The sequence below is a fragment of the Camelus bactrianus genome, chromosome 19, assembly GCF_048773025.1.
Source record: "Camelus bactrianus isolate YW-2024 breed Bactrian camel chromosome 19, ASM4877302v1, whole genome shotgun sequence".
NCBI classification, from domain to species: domain Eukaryota; kingdom Metazoa; phylum Chordata; class Mammalia; order Artiodactyla; family Camelidae; genus Camelus; species Camelus bactrianus.
The window spans coordinates 21,235,416-21,257,167 of NC_133557.1; the positions used below are offsets into that span (position 1 = coordinate 21,235,416).

A 21,752-nucleotide genomic window follows, 5' to 3' on the forward strand; every position below is an offset into this window, starting at 1 on the left:
CTGCTCATAGTCCATTATCCAGAACTCAGTCATTGACTTCATCTAACTGCGAGGAAGGCTGGGCAATAGCCCAGATCTCTGTTGAGAGGAAGAAAAGCTGGATTTTGGTGAGCACATAAGCATCTCTGTCTCAAGAATTAAATGACTTAAATTAAGATAAAGCAGTTACAATCTGGCCTGGTATGGAGGAAGCAACAAATGCTACCTTGGTTATTGTAAGCATGTGTTTTTATACTGTTCTGATACTGTAATGCTCTTAAGACCTAATACAAGAAACTAATGCACCGAGAAGTTTCCTGAGCATCTCTTAAGAATAAAATACATAAGCATCTTGCAACATGTTCCAAACCAAACTCCCTGCTCTGTCCTCCCAGATGTTCTACCAGATTTCCTCCCGTTGGCTGTGAACTCACCATCCACTCATGGCTCATGCTAGAAACCCTGAGGTCTCACTGCCTCCTCCTGGCCCCTCCCCTCTTGCATCCAGTTGCATCCATCACTAAGGTTTGTCCAAATGGCTCAGAAATAGCTCTGGATCCACCCAACACTGTTCTGGGCGTCACACCCTTAGTTGTAGCGCTGGCATTTTTTGCCTAAACTGGGACTTTAGTCTATAAAACGAGTCCTCCTGTCTGTACCTGCACCTCCCTCCGTGCCACCTGCCATGCTGCTGCCTGCTAGGCTCTTCCCAAGTTGTTCCTCTGCCTAACATTCTCCATGGATTCTCCTGTTCCCAGAAGGGAAAAAATCCAAGTTCCTAGCCAAGCCAACTTCGTTTCTAGCCAACTTCCAATCGTGAGTTAGGAAATGAGAAGCAGGGAGACAAAACATGCCTGGTTGCAATAAAACTTAATGATGTTTGATGAATCTGAGCCCATGTTTTCTATAATTATGCAAAAAACCATGAACATACACAATATACAGTTTTCCACTGATGGTTGACATGAAGGTAGTAGCAATATAGAAATAAAAGATAACATTCCCACGAGGGACCCCAGTTATTCCTTGACACCGAACACATAGGAGATGCTCAGGAAGTAAGTGTTGAGTGGATAAATTAATATGTGAAAATAAATATGACAGGGTCACAAAGCTAATTGCACTTGCATCCGTCACTGTATACAGTAAAACCCCTTCCCTTAGCTCAGAGTTTCTAGACGTTGGCATTACCGAGATTTTGAGCTGGATAATTCTTTGTTGAGGGGAACTGTCCCGTAGACTGTAGAATGTTTAGCAGCATCCCTGGCCCCTGGCCACTACCCACTAAATGCCAGTAGCACTCCTTCCCCAGTTCTGATGACCAAAAACGTCCAGCCGTTGCCCGGGGTCCCCTTGGGGCAAAATTACCCCCAGTGGCTGCTTTAGCTGATCATAGGAAGATGCTGTCCCCCTGCAGAATTACACTGCATTCCTCCCCACCTGCCACGGCCAGCAGTGTCCTCTCCCTCCTCCTACGTCACTCTGCTACTTGCACCCCCAACACACACACTCTCTCACACGTACACGCACACACACACACACACACACACACTCATGCACATCTCGCTTCAACTGCCCCCACTTTGGCATATGAAAGTGTCAGAGAATGAAGGTTCTCTCTTACCCTCTCCCCCACCACTGTCCACTTGTTGAACCCAGAACTCAGCCGCTAGTGAGGGTGTCTCCTCTCTGAAGTCTCCAAGCATCCCATCTCGTTGAAGTCAGGAGGCATTCTGGATGCAGAGGAATGGCACGGAGGCACGTGGAAACTGCCTGCCCTGTGTTATTCCGTGCCTTTGAAATCCCAGGTAGGGATGGTGTGGAAAGGCTTGCAAGAAAACAACTTTAAAAAGGGCCCCTTTGGCCACACCTACAAGATTCAGGCTAGGTCCGCTGCCTGAGCTCAAGGCTGGGGCTGCAACGCACCCAAGTTTTGCTCTGGTTTGTTTAATGTTCCTGTTGGTATCATTCTGGAAAGTAATGCTATTGACTTTGGCTGTTGAGCACTTACTAGGCACTTGGCAAAGTATTTGGTGTCTGTACGCTCATTTCATCCACAACCCTGGAGGTGGGCACCATTATTATCCCACTTTATAACTGAGGAGATGGAGGCTGAGAGAGACCCCTTTGCTGAAGGGACACAACTAGTAAGAGGAGTAGCTGGAATTTGATGTCAGGCGGTCTGCTTCTGGGTAGTAATAATCAGAGTAGTTAAGATTTCCTGATGTTTTTACTGGGTGCCAGGTACCGTCTGGAGCACTTTATGTGCATTGACTTATTTAATCCTCCCAGCCACCCTATGAACCAGTTCCCTTTATGGTTCCCATTGACAGGTGAGGGAACTGAGGCACAAAGAATTTAAGTGACTTGCCCAAGGTCCCATGACTGGACTTCAGTGGTCCAGCTCTTAAGCCCTGTGCTCTAGTGCAGGGATGGGCAAACTATGTCTCCAGGACCAAATCCAGCCCCACTGCCTGTTTTTGTAAATAAAGTTTTACTGAGTTGTGATCATGCACATTCATTGACATGGAGCTGCTTTCGCACTGCAGTGGCAGGGTTGACCAGTTGTAGCAGAGATGGTGTGACCCCCTGCCGCCTTAAATATTTACTCCCTGGCTCTTTATAGAAAACATTTGCCAACTTCTGCTCTAGGGCTTTCTCCAGTCACCATCCTACCACCCAAGCTGTGGGACCCCCTCAGCCTGCTGGATTTGGGGTGTATTTTGTGAGTTTAAACAAGTGAGCATTTTGGCAGCTACGGGAAAGAAAGCCAGCATCCTAGGAAGTGCTGGAGAGGTGCCCTCAGAAAGCTGGCCGCTCATCTCCATCGCGCTCCTTGGAGGTTTGGTTTAAGATTGGGCCGGCAGCATGTGGGAGGGAACCTTCCTCAGCCCCTGGGGAAGAGAGAGGAATGGAAAGAAACCTAAGACTCTTTCCCCTCCGTTTATGTTATCCCAGACAAGCAAACACATAAGCTACTACTTTAGATCGTCTTCCGTGCTCTGGAGGAAATGAAACCGGGTGATTTGCTAGACCTAGCAAATCTCCATACTCACTGGGGAATTTTTTTAAAATGCTGATGTTCAGGCTTCACCCCTAATTCAGTTGTTTCGAAGTTGGGACTAGGCATTGGTTTAAAAAAAAAAAAACCACCCAAGGTGGTTCTAAGATTCATGAAGTTCTAAAGGTAGGTCATAGGTGATGGTGAGACAACGTTCAGTGGACGGGCAGGGAGTTTCCCTAAAGAGGTGGCCTTTGGCTAAGCCAGATGAATAATCAGAAAGAGTGCTTCAGGCAGAGGGAACGGCATGTGCAAAGGCCCAGTGGTAAGAGGGAAGAAGATGCAGGGGGTTCAGCAGGACCAGAATCTGTGCTGCCAGAAGTGGGTAGGGAGAGATGAGTCTGAAGGGCTGTCAGGGCCTGGGTCTGAGAGTTCGTAAACCAGTGTTGTTCAGACTGCAGGTCTGAATGCCTCAGTGAGTCATGAAATCAGTTTAGTGGGCCACAGCCAGCACTGGGGGCGGGAAAAAATGGAATAGCATAGAAAATACTCGTGTTGCACATGAGGTCAATGTGGTTTCTTGAAACTTTTATTTCAAGTTTTATAAAGGTGTACACTGCACAGCATTGTAAAATGTGTTTCTTAGTGTGCGTCTCAAAGATTTTGAAAGCCACTGTTTTGAGCCCCTGTGAAAGTTTGGAATTTAACCTGAGGGCAATGGGGAGCCATTAAAGAAGTTTTAATGGGGGCATGACAAGGTCAGACTTATGTTTAAAAATCTCACTCCAGGAGCTTAGAGAACGGACTCAGGGGAGGGGGGCCATGGAGGCTGGAAGGCACCCTCAGGGGGCTGCTGGACTGGGTCATAGGATACAAGGATGAGACCCAAGTGGTGTCCAGTGCACGTAGGGCCCACAGGGAGCTGCTTCATGTACACATAAGAAGTTCCAGGGCAGAAGAGGGGCTGGAGGGTTGCAAGGTTGCATTTCAGGTCCTGCCTCCCACCACTCCCTGGGGAGCCCTGACCCCAACTGGTCACCTTTTCTGTGGCCCAGGTACTGCCTGCATGGCGGACATTGGGCTTTTCTCGGAACACTTCCTCTTTGCCAGACACTCTGCTAAATGCTTTCAAGTATTAGCTCATTTAGTACCCTCACAACAACCCCATTGGTGGGTACTATTATTCCCATTTTACAGATGAAGAAACTGAGGCCCAGAGAGGCTAAGTTCACAGCTATCATCAAGTTGCATAGCTGGGACACCAGCCAGACAGTGCAGCTCCAGAGTCTGCATTCTTCAGCTTCAGTAAAGGTTCCAGGGGAGCCAAAGTGCCTGAGTTTGAAATAGCTGAAGGTTGTCATGAGGACTCAGTGAGCAATACATGCTTTGTACGGTGACCGGCTGGAGCTTGGTGAATGCTCGCTAAATGAGAGTTATTGGTACTATCGCAGCCTCCCAGACTCAGACAGCAGGTAAGTAGGAGAGCTGGGGTCCAAACCCACATAACTGGTGAACAGAATGGCAGCTCCACCTGCCAGGGTTCGGATTCCACCTCTGCTGCATGCCCTCTGAGTTCCTGACACGTGGGACCCGTGTTAGCTCTTGTTCACAGGCATTAACAAGTCAAGGACTTATAAACGAGCCTGGCATGCACTGGAGACCTCTTTCTGAGCACGAGCTGTCAGTCTTACTATTCAAGGTCAAACAGAAATACAAGAGCCAGGGCCGAGCTTGGGGTCCAAGCTCACAGCCAGTTCACTCCTGAGCACCTGGAACCAGTTTCAAAGGGGCTGAGACACAGAGGTTGGTTTCTCTCGTGGGCCCTCACATCCCTTCTCCCCACCCAACAGTGGACCCAAGTTAGAGCTTCAGGCCCAGGGGGCCCAGAGCCCAGGCCCATCAAGGCCTCAGGAGAGGGGCAGCCTCCGAGAGTGCCCCAGACAGTCCCCAGGGGCCCTGGGCCTGGGCCTGGGCCGGAGTCTGACCTGCTTTACCCTCTTCTCCCTGTCTCGTCTCAGAGAACTGTTTTCCTTGGCATAGGACGGAGGCAGGTGACCCCACCTGGTTGGTTCAGGCCCAGGCTCGTTCAGCCTTCCAGTCACTTGGTCGTGGCCTCTTGACTTCCCTGGGTTGGCACAGCCTTGCCCGCCTTGGCTCCTGTCCACCCTGCCGTCCCCTTCAAGTACAAGTGGCCCTTTCTAGAACGTGTTTGTCCCGTCAAGGTTGACAGACTTCCCAAGCCACTGTCTGCTGGCGTTTGTGGGATACTCTGGCTGCCTGGCGGCTGCCAACGTCTGTCACAAACCTCACCTTTTCTCAGGGCGTGGACTCGGCTCAGGAAGCTGGGCACCAGCCGTGGTCACCTGGGATCGGGCCTGAAGAGAGAGCCGGTGCCCATGTCGGCCAGGACTAGGCAAGAGGAGGAGGTTTAAAATGCAGTGTCCGAACAAACTGCTCTTGACAACCAGCATGTGAACAAGGCAACCTCTTACCATCTCTTAAATTTTGTTCATTCTTTCTTTCATTCATTCAACAGATGTTTACTCAGCACATATTCTGGGCTCTTCTAAGCACTCGGGATAGATCAGGAACAATCAAGTTATGGTTTCTATTTTCATGGAAAATATTAGGTCTCAAGCAGCACCGTCCATGCTAGCTGCATGTGTGATGTGAAATTGCCTAGCAGCCACGTTAGAAAACAAGAAACAAGTGAAATTCATATTCAGAATATATCTAATATTCTTATGAATACTAGTGTGAAAACTGGTATCATTTCAATATGTAATCAATATTTTTATGATGACTAATGCATTAGTTTACATTTTTTGGTACTCAGTCATTGAGATCCAGGGTGTGTTTGGACACATCAGTTTAGACTAGCCACATTTTAAGTGCTCAGGAGCCACACATGGCTGATGACTGATACACAGAATCCAATGGGAAGGGTGAACATCATACAACTAAATATCCAGCTAATTATTAATTGGAGTGGTAATAAATGCCATGATTAAAAACTTCAGGGTGCAGTGAAAACTAATCCAATAAGAGTGGGTGGCAGTGGTCAGGGAAGGCTTCCTGGTGGCAGTGACATTGTCACATTTATGCAGAAACCTAAGGAGGGTGGAGGTGAGAATCCAGGGCAGAGGGAGCAGCTGTGTATCGACCCCAAGGTGGCAAGGATCTTGCTGCTTTTGAGGGACAACTGGTGGAATGCAGGTGTTGCTGGAGGGATGTGAAGGGAGAGTGGCAGGGCCACCTGGAGCAGCCAGCACGTGTCTGGTGCAGGATGAGGCTGAGGCTGCACTAATAATGACAGCTGGCACTTGGAGGGGCAGCTACAGCTTTTAGTTACTTCACACATTGAGAAGATCAGCTTGACCAATGTATTGGATTCCTCCAGGACAGCCTGTGCCGGGAGCGCCTCTTCTGGGCCAACAGACCCCTGATCTTGTTTGGTTGGCCATGTGCTCAGGCCAGAGGGAAGAAGAATGATTAGACCAAGCCTCTTTACCATGATCCAGTTCTCTTTTTTTTTTTCCAATTGTAGTTTAGTCAGTTACAACGTGTCAGTTTCTGGTGTACAGCATAAGTTTTCAGCATGATCCAGTTCTGACGGTTCTGACATCACAGGGGATGTCTGCTGGGGGATGCTGTTAGAGATGTTCCTCTGAGATAAAATGAAAAGGGCATGTGAAGGGAGTCCCCGTTTCCACTTCCTTCCTTCCTTCTTCCTTCCTGCTCTGGATAGGGTCATCTCAAGTTGTGTTGCTTGGACCTGTGGTTTGTGACATCTCCTGCCCATAGGAGAGGCCAGGAGATGTGCAGAGAGGTCCTAGGCTTGACATTCTTGACCCTCCTGGGTCACGATTGCCAGACACCTTGTGAATTGCAGCAATGCATGTCTGTACGGTTTACTGTGATGTGCGTTGTGTGGAATGAGCAAACATTTGCCTAGCACTTACTAGGTGCCAGGTGTTCTTCAAAGCACTTTATCTCACATCATCCTCCCAGCGTCTCTCTTATCCTGCTGTCCAGGTAAGCCAGAATTCATACTCAGGTTTTTTGGCTGTTTTTAACCACCATTCTAAACTGCCTCTCTGTTTCTTAATGTGTTCATTTGGAAAGTTCTCTTTCCCCCTAGAACAGCATTTTTCTAAAACAGGGTTTCTCAGCTTTGGCACTTTGAACATTTGGACATTTGGATCCTTTGTTGTGGGGAATGTCGTGTGTGTTGTAGGATGTTAAACAGCATCGCTGACATCTACCCACTAGATCCCAGTAGTACCCTCCCAACTGTGACAACCAAAAATGTCTCCAGACATTTCCAAGTGACCCCTGGGGGATAAAATCACCCCCTACTAAGAATCTCTGCTCCGAATGATGTTTTACTGCCCACCACCTGGGAAGCTCTGTATCTTTGTGCAGGCTGTTTAATCTTTTCTGGTCCTTAGTTTCCTCTTCTGTAAAAGGGGCAGGGGACAATAGTGTTGACCTGACAGGTTATTTTGAAGATTAAATGAGCCATTATATATAAAGCACCTAACATAGTGCATGGTGCACAGTAAGCTCTTCCTCAGTGTGAAGATTTGGCTGGGATGTCCCTCTGTCCTGTCTGTCTTCGGCTAACGGGATCTGCTACCTGAATTCTACCAGCAAGAGTGAATTCCGTGACCCACAGTGAAATCTACCAGGATGTTGACTGTGGGAGTCGGGGTGCCATCTGTCTTGCCTCCGCCCCAGTATGTTCCCAGGAATTACATCAGAGCCTGGCACATAATAGGTACCCTGTATCGCTTATTGGATGAATAAGTGACTTAAACCTTTGTGTATATCTGTGGAACTGTTGGTGGGTTGTTGTTGTTTTTTTTTTTTTCAGTATCTCCCTTAAGGTTTCTTCCATTCTTCCTGTCTTCCTTTGAATTTGTTTTCACTTTTTTTCATGGTGACCCAAGATGACTCTATCACATCAAATTCTAGCAAGTAAGGGTGGGGAAAGGGGGAAGTTTGCCTCACTCTTTTAAGGACATGACCTGCATGTTGAATGCATGGCTCATGATTCCATCCTGACCATAATTTAGCCCCCTGAGCACAACCTGACTTCAGGGAAAGCTGGGGTGTTCATTCTAGGTGGCTGCATGCTGTGCTAAAAATCACAAATTCCTTGATTGTAAAAGCAGGGGAGAAGAGAAAGAATAGTGGGGATCACCTACCAAACTCTACCATGGTATCCCTCAAACTGTGACGGATGGTTAGGACAGAACAGTGGAACGATGGGGGGATTTCTCTTTTTCCATGATATGCTGCTCTATTCAACTCTTTTATCATGAGCAATTTTTTTCTTCTGTTAAAAAAAGAATTAAATATAAAAGAGCTATTGATAAGTGGTTCCATGCATGATTCCCGGGACTTTATTCAATATTCACTACTTATCAGCTGACTGTTAGTGCCAATTACAGTAACCCTACTAGATGCTAAGGATTCAGCAGTGAGCAAGACAAAGTCCCTCAGAAAGTGAACCAATAAGTAAATACACAGCATGTATTAAGATCTTGGCCAGATTTGTAAAGACAAACACAGCAGGGTTGGGATAGAAGGTGGGGCGTGTTTGGAGAGATGGGGAAATAAGTTTGATAATGTAATCAGGGAAGGCATCTCTGAGGAGGTGACATTTGAGAAAACAGCTAAGTCAGGGAAAGCCCTAGGGAAGAGGATGTGTGGTGGAAAGAACACGTGCAAGGCCATGGGGTGGTTTGAGTAAAGCAAAACGAGCCGTGTCCCTGCGGGAGATGGGGGCAGGGCCAAGCTTCCAGGAGATGAGACTGGAGGGGTGCTCAGGGCCCATGTCAAGGAGGGCCTTGGATCTGGTGTTGTATTAAGCCATTTAGGTACGACTTTAAGTCATTATGGCCCAGAGGTGTTTTTCCTAATTATTTGCAATTATTTTCAAAATGTGGGAAAACATTCCATTGACACAACGTAATGCAGGGGAGTGAAATTTGTTCCCTGTTCAGCTCTGCCTGTCCTTAGCTCTAACCTCAGGACATTTATGGAGCTTGTCAGCCTCTCAGTTTCTTTCCTTTGAAGGGTGGAGACAAGAGTGGATTTTGTGTCCTATTCTGTTCTAAGAACTGTACAAGCCTTAAGTCATCCTCACAATGGCCCCAGGTCGTGGTGGTACCATTTCTCCCATTTGACAGATGAGAAAATTGAGGCAGAGAAATCAAGCAAGATCCCATACTATTGGTTAAGTGGCAGAGCTGGGCTCTGAACCCAAGCACCCAATGGGGTCTGCTTAGTTCACCCAGCTGTTCCCGGTTCCTGCTGGCACCGCCCACTCACTCACGGGCTGATTGGGAAGGTCCAGGAAGAAAGATTTGTGGCAGCAATTTGCAAGAGTTTAGATGCTACACAAGCACGTTCATATGATTATAATACTCTTGGATCACTTTTTTCATTCAAAATATGTTTTTAAAAAATTTCCAAACCCCTAAGGAAATCATTGATTCGGGCCACGAGCATCAGTGGAGGGAAACATTAGATGAAGGGGGACTTCATCATGGAGGAAGCAGGGTGTTGCTGCCTGGACCTGCTGACTCCTATCATGTCACTAGGAGGGGGACACCTAGATATCGTGTCCCTCCTGATGAAATACAAGAGGAAGGACTCAGCACCACAAGGAAGTATTGCCTCCCCCACCCAGTTAATTCAAACCTAATCTCATTTTCAAGCAAGATCATGGGTAACATGGTAGAAAGAGAAATGAGTTAACAACACCTTGAGGAAGGAAATGGAAAAATCTGGACCATGAGATACTGTAAAAGAAAATACTTTCTTCAGCATGTCAATAGTCTACGAAAAAAGGGAGAGGCTATTCCAGATGAAAGAAATGGAAGAGACACAATCAGCAAGTGTGATGTGTAGCCTTTGTTTAGATCCCGAGTCTTACAAACCAACTAAGAGCCTGTGGAGAAAATGGGAAGACTGAAGATGAACTGTGTTTAAGATGGTGCAAGGAAGGATTGTGACTTTCACGATAATAGAGAGTGTCCAGATTTTCAAATGAAGCATGGTGGAGAAAGAAGACATCAAGAATTTGTTTTAAAACTTTGTCAGAGAGAGAGAGAGAGAGAGAGAAAACCAACGCAGAAAGCTTAGAAGAGACACATGTGGCCAAATCTCAAAAACTGTTGAATCTGAAGTGATAGGTGCTCAGTGATTCGTTTTACCATCCTGTTTGCTTTTGTGTATCATTGAGGTTTTTCAGTAAAAAAAAGAAAAACTTCTAGCCCTCACCATGAAACCATCTTACAAAAAAAGGGAGAGGAACAAAAAACTTTCACTGCATAAAATTGATCTAACCTCAAAACAAGAAGAAAAACCTTTAAATAATCTCATGAATGAATGACTGCCTGGCCCCTTCCATTTCAGGGTAATGATGTAATTAGAGGAGGTCCGTCATTAGGGAAGATGAATTTTAAGACATCTGCTGCTGTCAGTGGCAGATGGAGGAGGAGTAGAACCTTCAGGATCAGACATCTTGGCTTTAAATCCATCTCAGCTGCTTATCGCTGATTCTAGATGAATGACTTAAACTTCTTATTCTTCCTTCCCGTGTCTATAAAATGGCATCTAAACTCTGCCAGTCTCAGGGGGGTTCTTGGGAAGATTACATGAGCTCAAACCTGAAGAAGCACTTAAAACACAGTGCCTAGTTCCTTGACAGTATTTGTGGCAGGAGACTATTATTATTATTTTTCAGTTTCGTGATGGTCAGTGCTTCATGGGGGCAGAAATAAGGATTGGGGGAGAGTGAAGATGTTCTAATACTGAGTTTTTTAGTTTTGTTTCTTATCCTGTTTCTCCAATATCTTCCTCCCACACCCATCCCCTTTCACTCACATTAAAATGCCCTTGCTCTGTAGCTTCAGAGCAAGTTGCTCCCTGGTTTAAAATGGATCCGGGAGAAGCTTGTTGTTTATCTGTTTTATACATAGGAGTTAATATTTGCAAATCTCAAACTCCCAATTTCAGTTTCTTCTGTATAACCCATGGAACTGTATTGAATATCTTGTTATAATCTATAATGAAAAAGAATATGAAAAGGAATATACGTATGTATATGCATGACTGAAACATGACGCTGTACACCAGAAATTGACACAGCATTGTAGACTGACTACACTTCAATTTAAAAATTGAAAAAAACAAACCTAAGTAAATAAATAAAATAAAATGGGTCCAGGACACTGCCATGGGCTGGGGGAGTGAGTAAGAGGGAGAGGAACAGTGACAGGCAGCCGTGCTGGTGTGGTATCTGCTGAAGTCAGGGACCAGATCAAAGCCAAATACCTGTGCGGTGCGAGGAACGCTGCCTCCCATCTGCTGCCGCCTGCCTGCCTGGTGGGGGAGGTCCTGGGGCTCCCCATGGCCCCGAGCACTTGACCTTCTCCATCCCTGGCAAAGGCAGACCTTCCCTTACAGTAAGACTGTGTCGTTTTGCTTTGTACCTTGTTTTGTTGGTTGTGGGTTGGGGTTTTTTGTTTCATGGCTCTGCATGAGAAATAGTCTATAAAGTTCAGCGTTTTGCTCCAGGGCCCTGCTGAACCCAACCTGAAATCAGCAGAATGTGTGTGGTCCCATCTTGGTTGTCACCGCACATTGGGTGCTTTTTTTTTGAAGGTTGCCTCTTGTGGTTCTAGTGAATATCGGAAAACGCATTATAAAATGCCGGCATCTGAACTTGAGTCATGTTTTAAAAAAAAACCCATCTCAAGCGGCTATATACTGTATGATTCCATTTATATAATAGTCTTAGAGTGACATTTTAGAGATGGAGGAAGGATTAGTGATTGCCAGGGGTGAGGGGTATTGGGGGAATGAGGGTGGGTGTGCCTCTGAAGGGGTAACACAAGGGAGAGCTCTGTGGTGATGGAATAGTTCTCTCTCTTGATTGCAACAGTGGTTACATGAATCTGCAGATAAGATGCCGCAGAGATACAAACACACTGCACCAACATCAGTATCCTGGTTTTGATATTGTACTACAGTTACGTAAGATACAATCTCCCCGGGGGAATTTGAGTGAAAGGGACCCAGGACCTCCCTGTACTATTTTTTTGTTTTTACAACTTCTTGTGAATCTACAATGATCTCAGAATAAAAAGCAAAACTGGATTCTCCAAAACAATAGGCCTTTGTTTTACCCTCAGGGCTGAGGGATGTGTAGTAAAATTCTCCGATCGGCTGTTTTTATTCTGCACCAGGTTCACGTGGAAGAGAATTTATCAGACCTGAGTGAGAGGGCTTAGTCTGGGGTTTGGATTCAAGACCCAGGCTGGTTTTCCTTTCTGGTAAAAGTCTCCCTCGCACTTAATCCGCTCGGCTAGAAGATGACGCTGTGGGGGCCTATCCAAATAACTGCTGTGTCTTCCTAAGAGAGTTTTGGATAAAAGCTTTCATTCCGATCAGGGCGTGGAAAGAGTGCAAGGTGTGAGGACAGGACACGGCCATGGGGAATATAAACTGGATCAGCCACTCCAAGGGCAGTTTGCCGATGTCCCTTACAATTTTAAAGGTAGACGCAGCAGTTTCGCTTTGGGGTGTCACCCCTGGGTGACTGCCTGCATATGCACCTGAGAAGACCCATCCCAGGCAGTAAGACATTAGTTATAATAACCGAACCTGAGGGACCTGGGGGCTGGCCGAGAGCCCTGGGAATCCTGTCCAATGTGGCAGTTAAATGAATATGGTAGATCTCTATGTCATGACATGGAATGAACATCAAGATATTTTATTATTAGAGTGAAAAACATCCTAGAACAGAATGTACAGATCAATGACTGACAAAAACACCTTCATAAAACACATATATAAAATAATACTGTGTATTTTTAAGGATATATGTTAGTGTTTTTGTGTGTTTATGGCTAGAAAAAGGCCTGCAAAGCTATTCATTGTATTAGTAATTGTGGATACAGCTGGTAGAAGATAGTGACCAAATGCGACTTTGATTTTATTTAAAATTTTAAAATGTATTTAAACATTTTGAGGTGTTACCCAGGTAGTTAAAATTGTGTCATAAGAGAGAAGGAGGAACACAGTTATTTTCTCAGCAGGAGGAGACATGTCTGTGCGACTGGGAGATAGATCCCAGCCATCTGGGGTCCCCCATTGATGAATGCCACCTACGACTGGATAGCAAATTTAGAATGTCCACTGCAGGAGAGCAGGGAACTTGTCTGGCTGATTCGACACGGTATCCCCAGTGCCTGGAAAAGTCCCTGGCCTTCAAAAGAAAAAAGTGAAATAATTATGTGAATGAGTAGCAGCTTTGCTTTTGGTACGTGATGTAAATAGAGTCAGTGATTCTAAATGATTGACAGCCTAACTCAATGAATCAGTGAATGAATTTAGCATCACCTGTGTCCCTACCTCTTATTTGTCTGCGTCCTTCACAGCCTTTGGAGAGGACTGAAAGTACCTTGTTCATCTGGGGAGATTGTTCCCTATGTATCTCAGCCTTGCCTCACTTCTGTTAAGTGACGCCTTCCCCATGGTAAGGGAAAGGGATGGGGGATGGAGATGTGGACAAAAGGAGGGGCTTGTGATTGTGCCGGTCAGCACGTGGCATCCTTCTCCCTGGATGTTGAAGTCATCCACGGTGACAGCAGCCCCTGAATTTCACTGAACCCCGTTTTTTCCTACTCTGACTTTCACACTGAACACCAAGGATGTGCTGTGCATGTATCAAAATGGGGGTCACAGTCTTCTAAGACCGTGCTGCTCAAAGAGAGTCTGTGGACTTGCACTGCCAGCAGTGAGACAGACACTTTCTTATGTCCAGCGGGAGAGAGCATCTCTCCTCCAGCAGTTAATCCTGGGCTTCTGCCCCGCATTGACTCACGTGACCACCACACGTGAGTCAGTCACTGTAGACTGAGGGATGGGAGATGCTAATTGCCAGGCTCAGGGCCTGTTAGTCAGCCAGCCCCACGCAAGCCACATGGACAGAGGGAGGGTCGGGGAGGGCAGTTCCCCCAAAGAAGGAAAAGATACTATTGCTACAAGACCCCCCAGGCCAAAATGCCAGGAACCAGCTGCTCCTTCCAGGCTCTTTCTTAAGTGATGACTTTCTCCTCCATCCAGTGACCCTGGACATGTTTGCTTTCCCTTCTTGCTTTCTTAGCTCAAAGCAGGACCACCAAAGTCATTTTGCAAAATACCCATGAATCAAATCATCTCATTGTATGTCTTAAACATACATAGTATGTCAATTATATCTCAGTAAAGCTGGAAAAAAAAAATAAACCTGAGGAGGATGGGGAGCAGGAACACCAAGGGCATGATAGCCAGGCAGGACGTAATAGCGTAATAAGCGTAACTAACATGAGCATCTGTGTCATTTGGACAGGAGCTTTTGGACCACTTCTCCCGTCTGGGATGGCCTGGGGGATGGCAGCGTCCAACACCCATGTCCTTATCTAATTGTGTCCTACACACAGTGCTAATGCTGGGAGGAAGAGTAAATTAGTGGTCTCAAACTCCTTTCCTGGAGGGGCCAGGCAGGAAATGTGAATGAATGCTCAACCCGGGGTGGGGGTGGGGGGACAATGGCAGGGACAGAGTGTTTGGAATGTATGACAGGCACTCAGTAAGTACCAGTGGAGTAAGGACATTTATTCACGGAGCACATTCAGTCATCATACAACACACATTTATTAAACAGCTGTCAAGAGCCAGGCCCTGCAGGAGATTTTGGGAAGGTAATGATGGACAAAATAAAACCCCTGCCATCAGAGAGCTTATAGTCTGGCTGGGAAGACAGATGTAAGTTAAATAACGTACAAACACCCCTTAAAAATTGTTGTAGTGACCGGTGTGTGCCAGAGTGGGCACGGGCCTGGGAATGAGCCCCACTCAGGGAGGCCTGGGAAACTCATGCTAGAGCTGAGACCTCTGACGGGCGAGCAGGAGGAATGGTGTTCCAAACAGAGGGAACAGTAGGTGCAAAGGCCTCGTGACACGGAGCATGGAGTGAGAGGAAGGCCAGTGGGCTGGAATGAGACAGCAAGTGAAGGGCAGCCGGGTCAAGGTGTGCTGTTCAGAGTCTTTTCGTTCTGAGAACAGTCGGAGGTTATAAGTAAGGAGGAGGTGAAGGGGGCAGGTTCAGATTTACGTGGTCCGAAGTCCCTCAGGCTGGCACACAGAAACAAACTGGAGGGAGGCCAGAGTGGCCCCAGGGAGACAGGCCGTGGTAGTTGTCCAGGGCAGGGAGGGTGGTGGCTTGGCCCTGGGTGATGGCCTTGGAGGTGAAGAGCAGTTAGTGGGTTCCAAGGATGTTCAGGAGGTGAACTTGACCACACCTAGTGATGGATTGGATGTGAGAGTTGAAAGGGAGGGAGGAGGATCCTGGGCTTTTGGTGGGAGCAGCTGCCCCCCCCACCCACCCACTCCGCCATGATGGGGGAGACTGGGGCAGAGCCAGTTCGAGATTAACAGATGTATTTTGAAAAATCAAATGGGGGTGATGGAGGCGGCCAGAAACATCCAGGTTTGGGCCCCAGCTGTTGTCTATCCAGAAGCTGGTGATTGCTGTCTGCAGGTTTGGATTTCTAAGCCCTTGAAAGATACTGGGAGTTGGCCCTCTCTAAAGTCCCCTTTGGCCGACTGGCCATCTGTCCTCTCCATCCAGCAGGCAGGGCAACTATTCTCAGCCAAGGTAGCAGTGTGCTCGGGGCGGGGGGTGGGTGGGGTGTGGAAAGGTGAGCCGCCCACCCTCCTGGGACCCTCCATCTGCTTTGGATGGTTTCCAGCCTTTGAAGTCGCCCCCAACCCCCACCCTCCAGCTGTCATCTCTTGGGCTCCTCCAGCAGCCCCATGCCTCCCCAGCGCATCTCAGTCCCTGGGGACAGGGGTGGTGACAAGGGTAACAAATGGTGTAAGCCGCTGGCAGCAGCAGGCCTAGGAGAAGGCTGAGGGTGGGGCTTTCGGTGCCTCTTTCTTCCCACTCCTCCTGGCCCGGTTCTGAAGCAGCAGGGTTATTGGGGTTTTGTAAGAATTCAACACAGCAAAGAGAATTTTTTTTGTAAATGAATCCCACGCCTTTGCTTCCTTTCCTTACCTTCATGGAAAAGAAGCTGAGTCTTTCTCCTCCCCTCAGACTCTGTTAAGACTGTCTGATTTCTCTCTTCCCTCCCCTGCAAAGAGAATAAGCCAGTCTCCTATTTCAGGTAATTATAAGGAGGGGAGGAGGGGGAGAAGGCAAAGGAAGTCTCCCCTCAAATTGCAAGAGAACAGAACTCTGCCCATCAGGCCACAGTAGGAACTGGTGGTTTCCGGACGATGCTCCTGGCAGGACCCAGTGTCAACCTGGAGTAAAACTGTGTGCTTTAAGCTTTTGTCTGTGTGAATGCAAACAGTGTCGATAATTACCCTTTACTGAACACACGCTCACTCATATTGTCTCTGCCTTGATCTGCAGGATAACCTCAGGGAAGGTACTATTATTTTCTCCATCCTTTTGGATGTGGCTCAGATAAGTTGAATAATTTGCCCAAGGTCACAAAGCTCATAAGACACATCGTAAGATTTGGACCCATGGAGCAGATGACCGAGCTGGTGGTGCTCTGACTAGGTGGCTGTGGGTACTGGGGCCAGGTGGACCCTGGATTCAAATTCTGACCTAGTTTTGCTTACAAACTATGGTTAAGAGCGCCGACCCTGGAGCCAGACCACCTGGTTGTGAATCCTGGCTCCATCACTATCAGGTCACTCTCTGAACCTCAGTCTCCTTATCGCTACCCACTTCTAGGATTAGATGAGCCAATATATACAGAGCTCTTCGCCCCACAGTAAATGCTTTTTAAGCATTGCCTATTTTTATTTCTATTATCTGTAAAAAGGAGCACTATCATCGGGGCCAGGTTAAGACCTTCAGAGCCCTCCAAACACCAAAGAGGTGAGCCTCCCTCCTCTGCTGCCCCAGGTAATTCAGTAATAAAACAACATGACCCCATAAAACACAAAACACGAAATTCACCCTGTGCTAAAATTTAAAAAGCTTTTTTTTTTTTTTAAGCTCCTCATTGCAGAACAGGAAAAGCTCACCAAACAGGAATGATTCGCATTTTCCTGGGTGCCTATGCTTTGCTCAAACCTAAATCTGTGTTTAGTCAGCCTGTTGGGAAAGAGAAGCAGACAATTATACCTCCCTCGGTGGTTGAGAGAATTAAAGGAGATAAAGTAAAAGAAATCAAGAAATTGCCCAGCATGTAATAGGGGAGTGGGAGCTATGGTTAGCATGTTTGGAAGGATTTTTTGCACTCTCAGTTGCCTTGAACTATTCATACTGCTCTACTTTGTGGTTAACAGTTTGCTTCTGCAAGAAAGCAGGGCTCTTAAGCTGTAGCTGGCCACGACAGGAGACAACAACGATCACGTTCTTAAGTCAAGGGTGCTGTTTACTGTGTGAGGACAAACAGTTCCATTGCTTTGTCTTTGTTAGTGGTATTTCTTTATTTGTCTCTAAAGGATGGAGTTTTTGAATTGCTCTAGGTGTGTTTGAATTTTAGATCTTGCATTGCCTGACAAAGACCTAGACCCAGCCCACTGCCTTTATTCCTTTTTAGAGTCAATACCATGTAAATTAATTTTGGGAAGAACAAACTTTTTAATTTGTCCTATCTCGGATTGGTCCTTTGGTCTTTATCCTATGTTCATCTCAGTCTCTAGCGATGATTCTTATTCTCAAGCCTATTTGAAATTATGTCAGCTTTCTTTTTATTTGGTGTTTGCATCCTACAGATAGATAGTTTCAGTATTTTGCTTTGAATCTTTATGTGTCTTTATATTTTAAAGGAGTCTCTTGTCATAAACATGTAGTTAGTTTTTAAGTCCAGCCTTGTAATCTTTGTCTTTTAATGGGAGTATTTGGTCCATTTACATTTGATGTGCTTACTATAAAATAGTATAAGTGTACACTAAATGTCTATATTTAATGTAATTACTGTTAAATTTACATCTGTCATTTTTTTCTATTTGTTCCATCTCTTTGTTTCTTTCTCTCTATTTTCTTGCCTTCTTTAGATTAATCAAGTATTTTTATTATTCCATTTTCTCCTCTGTTTGCTTGTTGTCATACATTTATTATTATTATTCTCTAAGCAGTTACCCTAAAGATTATAGAATGCATCCTTGGTGGGACTCTAGGTTAGCACAGGAACTTGGTCAAGTTCAGTTCACCTATACCAGATGACACAGAAATCCTCCTCAGAAAGGGTATATTTAAAGGACTTCCTATGTGCAAGTCCTGAGACATGTGATTTCTTTCTTTGTTAAAAATTATAAAGTATTTCAGGCATGCAGAGATGTAGGGTGACCCTGTGACAGTGGCATACCCACCACCCTGCTTCCAGACTGAAACAGGGCAGCAAACTTTTTCTGCCAGATATGAGATGTTTTCAGCTTTGCAGGTCTCTGTGGCAACTACTCTACTCAGAAGTTGCAGCATGAAAGTAGCCATGGATGATACAGTCAACCAACGAGCAGGGCTGATTTCCAAGAAAACTTTACTTATGGACATTGAAATTTGAATTTCACATAGTTTCCACAGGTTGTTAAATGTTATTCTTCCTAGGATTTTTTTCAACCGTCTAAAAATGTGAAAACCATTCTTAGTTCATGGGTTACACAAAAACAGATGATAGGCTGGATTTGGATGGACCAGTTTATGTCCACCCCGAACTACAATGTTGCAAACACAGTTGAAGCCCCCTGGGTACCTCATCCCAAATCACGTCCCCCAAGACCCTCAGTTAACCATTCTTCTTGCATGGGTGTTTATCATTCCTATACATACTGTTATCTTCTTCTTGCTTATGTCTTTATCCCTCAACAGTTTATAATACTGACTTAAGTATTTTGAACTTCATAGAAATGGTATCATACCTTGGGTACCCTTCTGCTCATTGCTCAGTACTTTGTTTGACAATCCGTTCTTGATGCTAAGTGGAGTTCCAGTGCAACCTTTTCCACTGCTGTACTGTATTCCATTGTGTGGCTGTTCTGCCTGTATCATTCATTCCAATGGTAGTGAACGGGCTTTTAGGTTGCTGCCTGCCAAGTCCTTTCTTTCTATGTGTCATCTCTTTTCATCTTTGCCATGACCTTGTGAGGGAGATGGTTTGGTGATCCCCATTGTCCAGATGAGAAAACTTTTGCCTTAGAACAGTTAAACAACTTGCTCAATGTGGTGAGTAGTGAAACTGGAATTTGAATCCACAACCTTTTCACAATGGAAACTGAGTTTATAACCATGTCACCAACAATCGGTACGCTGGTTTTATTAACCCAATGATAACGGATCCTCCAAGGGTGACCTTGGATACTGACGTGCAGTAGCCTTTCTCTGAGGACAACTTGAATCCATGTCACACGTTATTGGTTGTCGTTTAGTCCTTTGAAAACTGCCGTATTGCTGTTGTGCGCATTAACCAGAAACCTCACCCCCTGGCTACAGTGGATAGGAATTTAGGAGGAATAAGTACTGACGTAGAGCTGGAAGAGTTTTCAGTAAAAAATGAGAATGACCCAGGAGACTTGTCCTTATTCTTTCCTGCTCTCCCTCCCACCCACCATAGCATTTATCAAAATCATGAGTAATTCAGGAGCTAGTGTGTTCTTTCTCAGTAGGGACCACAGTGCTGGGCTGTGGAGTTCTGCTGCTAAGGGGCTTGTTAAATACTAATGACACCGTTTGAGCCCTTCTCCGTCTACATGAGTAACGCCGCTTAACGCCATGTCCATTCTTCTGTCTTCACTGCGGTCAGCTCCACCTTTTCTCCATGCCTCTGGCGTCTAGGAACCCAAATCCAAACACTCCCTCTCTACCTATTTCTCCCTTTCTCTCCTGGGATGTCTCCCTGGCGCGCTCCAGCTCATTCAGATGACATTTTGAGACCCAAATAGAATTTTTCTAATGGCAGGATACAGTGGGAAGGAAGGGAAAGTTTTAATCAAGTGGGCGTATTCTCCGGAGGAGAGCAAGTACTTCATTTCAATTCCTCATTTCTCTCTGATGGAAAGTTCAGTGAATTTTTATGATGTAGAATTTATAAGATGGCTGGGTTTAGGTAATCGGCTTTAATATTTATACTCTTAGGGAAAGAAATAGGAATCATTAGTAAGCATGCATAATTAATGAATAAATTATATTTCCCTTTGTTTTCTTTCAGGTACAAGGAAATGCTAGAACTAGTGATCTCACCCAGCCTTACTGTAAACAGCGATCGTCCGGGTAAACTGAAGCTTAACTGTGCTGAAGCCGATGTCTGGACTCTGAGTGACATAGAAGGTAGGCCTCCTGGTGTGAGTTTCGGTGGGTCCGGTGGTGGTCCCCGCTCACCCTGTGGAATATGGTCAGGGATTGACAGCCGTAGATGTGCATCCTCTCGAAAGTACCGTCATTATGACAATTTCTCCTCCCGCTGATTAGCTTGTTGCCTGTGGACCAAAACTTTGGCATACATTGCCAGCAGTTTGTCTAGTCATTAGAGGTAAAAGTGTGCTAGCTGGTGTTCTGAACTTCCTGTCTTGGTCTCCAGTTCCAAGAAAGGCTGACCCCTCCACGGGCGCTAGTCAGTTTTGGGTGTATTCCAGGCCCAGCCCTGGGTGTGTTCTGCAGGCTCTTGGGATGAAGCCCTGAGTTCTCTCCTGCCATCGCCACATCCAAGCAGGCGTCTTATTTATGGGGGGTTGATGTTGGGGCAAGAACTCGTCTGCCTTCTGCTTTCAGGTCAGGTTGGAGTCAAGGAAGCAGTAGAGTTGAGCTGCTTAAAAAATTATTGGCAAATGATGCAGTCGGACTAGTTTTCACTAGAACAATTCCAGCTATTGTTTGCACTGTTTGGGATCTGTCAGCCTTCCTGGTAGAGGTTGGAGTTACTTAGCAAAAGGCATTAAGCTATTATGTTTAACCATTGGGCTTAACCCTTTGTTTGAGCAGCTTTGGGATTTGCTGCTGGTGTTCTGAGACCCCTGGCTGTCTCTCCTTTACTGTCTGTGTTTGTTGCCAGCTCATGGGGCACAATGTGATGTAATTGTCCTAGAAAACCAAAGAGACGTGTGTCTAGTTGACTATAACATCAGAAGGAATTTGCTTTTAAGCAACTCCAGGCATCTGGAAGTAATTATTGCTGTCACCAAGACCATGACATTTCCCTTGCATGCTTGTCATGAAGGTGGAACAGCCCTGCTAAAAGTACCACCAAGAGGGTGTGGGCTCCCGTGCCAAAGCTACATGGGAGGCAACACACCCTCATTCCTCTGGCTCTTTGGAGCATCCATCTAAGTCACCCTGGACTCTTTGAGAGTTTGAGATAACTTACTGAGCCCCATTCAGAGAGAGTCATCCTTTTCCTTCAGAGTAAAGGCACCAGTCAACTTAGGACTCTTCATTTCAGAGCCAGTAGAGACAGGAAAAGGCGTAGACTTCCAAGGGAATAAGATCCCAGTCTGACTCCCAGCCCCACTGGTTCCCAGCCAAATGATCTTGGGCAAATTGTTTAACCTTCCCAAGCCTCAACTTTCTCACCTGTCAAATGGGGGCAGATTCACGACCACCTCATAGGGTGCTTCAGGCAAGGATTAAATGAAGTGATGTTATGTAAAAGGCCTGGCACACCTTGAGGGCACGGTCAATAAACTTATCATTCCATTGACTCAAATAACCACAGTGGATTCAAAACCACGCTTGCAGACTGGCAGCTCACAGCCA

The 21,752-nt window shown here is 46.1% G+C and overlaps 1 protein-coding gene across 5 annotated transcripts in view; it reads left to right on the plus strand.

Annotated features, from left to right (window-relative positions):
- EYA2 (EYA transcriptional coactivator and phosphatase 2) overlaps positions 1 to 21,752 on the plus strand; it is a 220,112-nt gene that overhangs the window by 54,672 nt on the left and 143,688 nt on the right. For all 5 annotated transcript variants that reach the window (XM_074347387.1, XM_010958638.3, XM_074347386.1 and 2 more), the window contains one exon: positions 20,212 to 20,330. In XM_074347387.1, the coding sequence (XP_074203488.1) occupies positions 20,212 to 20,330 (119 nt within the window). The remainder of the gene's footprint in view (positions 1 to 20,211; positions 20,331 to 21,752) is intronic.